This window comes from Melanotaenia boesemani, chromosome 20 (genome assembly GCF_017639745.1).
Source record: "Melanotaenia boesemani isolate fMelBoe1 chromosome 20, fMelBoe1.pri, whole genome shotgun sequence".
Classification (NCBI taxonomy): Eukaryota; Metazoa; Chordata; class Actinopteri; order Atheriniformes; family Melanotaeniidae; genus Melanotaenia; species Melanotaenia boesemani.
Genome location: NC_055701.1, coordinates 20,433,852 through 20,441,024, shown reverse-complemented (window position 1 = coordinate 20,441,024; position 7,173 = coordinate 20,433,852). Strand labels below are relative to the sequence as shown.

The window sequence follows — 7,173 nt, the reverse complement described above, 5'->3', positions numbered from 1 at the left end:
TGTATTATGTTAATAATGTTTCCACATAAAGTGCTAGTGGTTACAGGGCTTGGCTCTGGAGGACCTGGGTTCAAGTGATAAGTATTAACAAAGAAACAGTTCTTTTTCTTCTTCTTTAATTATTTTACTATTTGTAACAAAACTCCACAAAACAGTATTGGTGTTTAATCCAATTGTGTCTGAAGCTGAAGACACTGTCTGAACTTGTATACAGTTATATGCAGATGATACTCTTCTTGTTTGGACTGAGCCAAAAAAGAGATACTTTATTATTTTCTAAAAGTATATTTACCTTTCTTTGATTTAGTAAGAATAAGTTTAAGATTTAGATATAAATCTGCCATAATTTTTTGTGTATATAGTGATGATATTTCTGTCTGTCTACATGAGAACTTTCCTCATTTGATTTTTTTTTCTTTATTTGAAACATCTATTTTATTCCTTGTTCTTGTTTGGTCTCCTTCAATATTTGATTATTCTAAAGAGCTGGTCACATATAGTAAGAGGCTACACAGAAATAAGTTAAAGCTACATTTTAATTTATTTTTCAAATATTCTTGCATGGATAAAATGTCTTTTTTGCGAGGCTCTTTTATCAGGATTAAGGATTTTCAACAATGAAAATGTTTATCAAAATCTTACAGCTGCACTCAAAGACAGTGTCAAAATAGATAAATAAAATAAAATAAAATAATTAAGGTTAAACCACTACACCAGTCTTTAATGTCCACGTTTCATGTCCACAAACAAAAAAAAACATAAATTGTAATGTAAAGAATACTTTATTTAATACGCCAAATATATATAAAGTTTTCTGGCTTTTGAAACTGACCATAAAGTCCATTAAGTTGAACTGGAAAACTGAATGTTTTTTGCAGTCTCTTTTTCAGCCCCAGCAGTATTATTTAAATTAAGATAAATTGCAGTCTGTCCCAGAGAAATTTCCTTCTAAAGAAACAAAACCAAATGAAGACGAAGATGTAAAAATGCGCTTTGTTCATCAGAGGGAGGGAGAGAGAAAAGACTCCACTCAGAGAGCCTTGAATGCTACATTTCATGCCTGCAACAATTATGCTGAAAGGTCAAGTATTACAGCATCTTGTGCTTCGCTTTGCATGCAGAGTATTTCAGTTCACAAATGACCCTCGTTTGCGCTCTTCGCACAATGGCTTGAAGAACCAGATAAACGTAGGACAATTAAAGATTTTTGCTGCTAGCTCACAATAACATTTACCAAAGGAAGTGATTGCAGTTGCTGTGTAATTGTCCTGTTTATAATGCACATGAATGCTCGGATCTGCTGCAATGAAATGTTGAGAAAACCTTTAAAAAAGTAGAAAGAGGACACAAAGCGGGTGTATTTTTAAGGAAGAAACTGTATTATTTTCTAACATCCAAACAAAGTTATTATGAAATGTTAAGAACGCACATTTGTACACTTATTACAGTGAAGATTATTTATTTAATTTTTTACTTTTCTATTGACATATTTTTCAGCACCGTGGACAGCTCACAACTCATTTTGCATTTTGCAAATAAAATTTAAAATCAAAACAATTTATATATATATATATATATATATATATATATATATATATATATATATATATATATATATATATAACGCAATATATAATAAATAAACTTCGAAGAAGCTACCGCGAACTTCATCAGGTTATTTTTATTGTATATGTCGTTTATATTAACTGCAAATCAGTGTTATTAGATTGTTACGCCACACACAATCTTACATAAATTGTTGTTTTTTCTTTAAGAAAATAGGCACTAGATTGCTTTGTTGTTTGCAGGTCTGTCATGTTTAGTTTATTTAAAAGCATTTTGAACATTCAGATGTTTGACCTCCTGATTTGGATATTGTTCCTATCTCATTTGTTAAAAATATATATTTTTTTTTATTTTGCAGCAGTCATAGGTTCATAAGCGTCTAAACAGAGGTTTATCTTATCGTGTGCAATTTCCATCGTATATAAACTATCTCGTCAATATGAATTTAGAATTTAATAGGTGCTCACTTAATAAGTAAATAGGAAGAAAAACAAAATCACCAATAGAAGTATTTTTTCTTTCCTCCACTTTCAAAGTCATCATTAATATTTAAATCAATTCTAGGTTGTTAATTCACTTGCAAAATACATACAGCTTGGATTTCACTTATATATATTTAATATTCTTTCAAAACTGACCTTTTCCTTAGCCAATAGCTTCATGACAAAGAGGACCCCATGGGCGCTAAAGAGGCGCGTAAAATTCGCCAGCTAGTCACTAACTCAAATATGATTACCTTAAGATTAGAGACTAATTGATTGAGGTTCATGGAGACAGTCCGCCATAAAGCCAGGAGGACTTGTGGAGTTGCACTGTGAGTTTCCACAAAAGAGAGCGATGAGAGCACACACGCTTCCAACAAGTCATTCTTAACAGCTACAAGCTGCACACAAAGACCACACACCGCGCCAAAGACATGTTAATGCAATCCCAAAGTTCTCACTTCTCTCCCGAACAAAACCAGCTCGGCAAAATACCTAATAGAAGATAGTTTCTGATGCTAGTAAGACTTTCACTCAGAAGTCCCCCAAAAAGGGGCTTTTCACAGGGTTGCACGGAGGCCTCAAACTATGCAAAATATATACCCAAAAGAACTGAACATGAGTTTTGTATCTTAATCTAGTTAAAGTAACTCTTGTTCAATGATATTTTTGAACAAGAAAGACTATTTTTAAACGTTACTGTATGTAATCTTTATTCCATTGTAGGAAATTCGCTTTAAATTGTCACAGTTGTGTTAATGCGAGCTAAAAGATATCCTGAGCCGTGCAACGACCCTCTGGTGGTTTTCTGGTTGGTGTGCGCAGAAAGGCGAACATGCATTTGACTTGCACTGACACGAAAATAATAGAGATAACCGCTGCATGAAATAGCCTATAATTCAACAACGTGTAGGCTAATTGCCTGGTGAGGGATCAAAATGCTACAGGATCATGTAAATGTCAGGAAACAGAGAAGATAATAAGCAAGAAAAACCCTTTATCTATCAACCCCAGTGAACCCACGTAAAAATAATTTGGAGTCAGGTGCAGTCAGATGAGACATGAGGAATTAATGTTACTATGTGTGTAGCCTGAACTGTACGACATGTATTCAATAACATAGTCAAGTTTGAATCTCCCTTTAAAAAAAGCCTTATAACCGAAAAGCTCAACTATGTGTTGGAAAACGCAAAAGATGCTCGTTAAATTGTGACCAGAAAAGAAACAGAATTCATTTACTTGAAATACAAAAATAAATGATTGTAGACACCAACGCAGTTTATATATTTAGTCAAATTTACACGTGGGACGATTTTTTCAGGGGTGATAATTCAGCTAAAAACTATGAAGACGAGATTGAAAAGAAAAAAGAACTATGTTTAGTAAGCCAAATAATCTAATCTTCTCCGGACTGACAAAAAGAATAATAATAAAAAAACAATAACAACAACAACAAAACTACTTGACCTAGCACTGAAGAAAAAAAACAGTTAATCCTTAAATGAAACCCGTCGCTTAGCATTGCGACGTTATTGCATAACGTTTCGGAACTCAAGCTTGATCGAGTGAAAGAAAAAATAGTTTCTGATGTTTATCATCTTTTAGCCTATTTAACCAAAAGAAAAATAAATCGACTCTCCCATTGGTTGCATTAGTGGTTCAAAAGTTAAAAGCAATTAAAATATAGTCTATTCTCAAAAACAATGTTTATGGGGACAGGTATTGTTATTGACACCAAGCACTATCAACCTTTCGCCGTTTTCCTTTCAATTCCCCGATTGATTATTGATGAACCGGCTGATATGAAACAGGCGCTGTCATTTGAGGAGAATTCCGTGCTGTTTGATAAGGGATTTCATGGATAAGCTGCCCTTTGAGCAGCGTTTGTGTTTGATGTTAGCAGCCGAGAAACCTCACCTGACTCACACAACTGAGAACACACACACACACACACACACACACACACACACACACACACACACACACACACACACACACACACACACACACACACACACAGAAAGAGAAAAAAAAGCTGAAAAAAACACATAAAGGCTGAGTTTACTCAGCGGGTCATGTAAACGATAAACCTAAGCGGCGTCTGATTTGTCAGATAATAAAAAATAGAGTTGAAAAATAGGCCCAAAGTATTAAGAATGTTAACAGTTGTGTTTGCTGATTCGCCTATATTATTTGTTTTTCTCACATAGATCAAATTCATGTTGTTTTAAGTTCTTGAAAATTATTTTTTGTGGCGCTGATTTTATTCCTATACAAAAATAAACTAACCAAAATCACGTAATAATAATAATAATAATAATAATAATAATAATAATAATAATAATTAATATGTATCTAAACAATGTAAATTTAACGTAATGACATTTTTCACAAAAAAAATTTAACCGTCTTGTTTCCATAATTTATTATAATGACTGTTTTTGTAGTAAGTGAAATATCTATATAAGTTACAAAGAAATAAAACATACAAATACCAATAAAACGACAACAAACCGGCAATGGCGTCAAAATTTTTGTACAACAAATAGCTAAAATTCAAACCTTTTACAGAAATATACAAGCTAGGTCTACGGCTTACATGAATTTCTATTATAAATCAGAGTCATCATCGGTGGGGAGTTTCCCAGCAGTCATTATACAGCAGTCCAGTACTGTATATGTGTCTATGTTCATGAACAGGTTCAGTTTCCCCCAACTATTTGACTACTGAATCTTCTGTTAGTCTTAATACAATTACATAAATAAATCCCAAGAATGTCACATCCGCAATTATTGGAAAAAAAAAGTATTTCTTCCACACAAGTCAAGTTTCCTTTCAAAGGGCGAAATTTCAAGAAGAGGTCGCACCCATTTCAGTTGCTCTTTTGTTCAAATGCGCACATTTACAAATAAAATTGTCAAGTCTTGACAGAGGAAAAAGTGATTTGACCTTAAATAGAATGAGATTTAAAGGATAGGTTGCGCCTCATGTCACCACGTCCTGCCGTACAACAGGGCTGAACACTGCAAGGCCGAGCCATACTCTGCGCCGGGGGAGTTGAGGTGTGAAAGGCCGGCCACTTGGCTCTGCAGAGAGGGTGGACTGGAGGAGTGCGGTGCCAAGTCTGGAGAGTGACCCGTGCTTCCCACCTGCTGGCTCTGATGCTGCGCGAGGCCGGACGTGTTGTTGGACATGATCATGACATTGCCCCCTTGCTGATGTTGCGTCTGCACGGAGGACGTGGGCGTGTGACCACTGCCTTGGCACGGCTTGCCGTCTTTTACCAGCACCGGCACAGCCACCCTCCGCGGGGACTGTTGCTGCTGCTGCTGACAGGAACCGCTGTCCTGCTGCAGCTGCTGCTGCGAGACCTTGTCTTTAGCCTGCCGCTTCATCTTATACCGGTGATTCTGGAACCAGATTTTCACCTGGGTCGGAGTGAGGTGTATCATACTGGCCAGGTGCTCTCTTTCCGGTGCCGATAGATATTTCTGCTGCTTGAAGCGTCGCTCCAGCTCATAGACTTGCGCCTGGGAGAAAAGCACTCGCCGTTTCCTTCTCGGGGTGCTCGACAGGGATCCCATGCCCTTACTCACGTCCAGGGAGCTGAGGCTGCCCATGCTGCCCATATTCATACCCGACGACGAGCCCATGAAGCGTGAAACTGAAAAACATATATGTATATATTTATAGATATAAAAGAACTGCAACGAAACACTGATTTCCTTGCAAGATGTACTGTAGTATAATGTAATAAAACTCTGTCTTTAGGTAACATTAAGAATAGATGAATCAGCCAGGCAGATACTTGTTTTGTTATTTTTGTTTTATATATATATATATATATATATATATATATATATATATATATATATATATATATATATATATATAACTGAATTTGACCAATATATGGCCAAAATTCGTCCATGTACATAATGTAACTGAATTTGTGATCACCTTTGTGTAATGGTAGTACTAACAGTACTAATTTGTACAAATAAAAAAAAAAGGTTCAACAACGCATCTGGCGTGAGATTTTATCCAGATGTTGCACTCTTTGGGATTCTTGACGGTGATGGTTAAAGTTGTGCGTCTTCATTTATTGGAAGAAGAACATTTAAGTTTTGGACGCAAAACGTAAAAAGAGATAAGGCAAATAAAAACATAACCATATAGTGGTTAACACACAAAAACACACAAAAAATAAAAATGAAACATATACAGGTGATAAACCTGAATTTAGTCCATTACGCACAGGCGCAAATGCAATATCTCAAGCTGGACTGGTTACTCACTGGTGGAGAAACGCGGGTCTGGATTGGCTCCGTACCAGCCGGTGGCCGTGGCACTGCCCCTCATGCCGTCCTGGTAAGAAGGCAGGTCGCCCATGTTGCCCAGGTTGCCGTTACAGTAGCCTCCCATAGCAGTGTGTGACAGCTGAGAAACACCTGCCGCAGTCATGTGGTAAGCCGCAGACACAGTCCCATTATGGCCCATGTGGTGCTGCTGCATCGCCGCCTGAGAGACCTGCGGCTGCCGGTAAGAAGTGAGAGGTGCCCCCAAGTTGTTATTCTCCATACTTACTTTCTTATAGCTCTCCTCAAGGGGACTCAAGATATCGGAAACAGAAAAAGGAGTCGTATGCTTAGGGCTCATCGACATTGTTCTGTGGCTGGAGAGGGAGAAATTAGAAGGCAAGGCAATCTCTCCTTCTCTCTCCCCCTTCTTCTTCTTCTTTTTTTTTTTTTTTGGCCAAAGCCCCTCTGGTTCCTGTTGTCTCAACGTCGATCCCGGTAGATGAACACGTAGGAGAACGCCTCAAGTCCGCCTTAATTGGATTGAGTGGGAGCTTGGTACTGGCTTTGGTTTGTTTTAGCCGGGTGCCAGGTTTAAGGCTACCATCAGAGGCGGGGCATCGGCAACAATACAAAACAGCTCTTGCCTTCTTTCGCCGAACGTAATTTCACTAAGAAGACATGTGCTCCCCTCCCACTAACAATAACATAAGCGCTGTACACGAGCAGAAATATCCCGGTTGCTGCAGCTTGTGGTTGTGGAGTTTGGGACTTGTTGCTTGCTTGCTGATAAACATGCGGCTGCACCTCCGGATTGCAGTGACCA

At 37.5% G+C, this 7,173-nt stretch overlaps 1 protein-coding gene across 1 annotated transcript; it reads right to left on the bottom strand.

Annotated features, from left to right (window-relative positions):
• Window positions 1–4,456: 4,456 nt before the first annotated feature.
• On the bottom strand, window positions 4,457–6,796 carry nkx2.1 (NK2 homeobox 1). Its single transcript, XM_041971145.1, has 2 exons — window positions 6,348–6,796; window positions 4,457–5,713 (listed from the first exon to the last, which is right to left on the bottom strand). Exons 1-2 carry the CDS (start codon window positions 6,712–6,714, stop codon window positions 5,040–5,042), a joined length of 1,041 nt encoding a protein of 346 aa, XP_041827079.1. The 5' UTR covers window positions 6,715–6,796; the 3' UTR covers window positions 4,457–5,039.
• Between the last annotated feature and the right edge of the window lie 377 nt (window positions 6,797–7,173).

Bases quoted from the DNA above. Each gene is read 5' to 3' on its own strand.
- nkx2.1 (XM_041971145.1), bottom strand. From the start codon at position 6,714: ATGTCGATGAGCCCTAAGCATACGACTCCTTTTTCTGTTTCCGATATC. The intron at 5,714-6,347 runs GTGAGTAACCAG...TATGTTTTTCAG, and splicing joins AGACCCGCGTTTCTCCACCA to TTTCACGCTTCATGGGCTCG.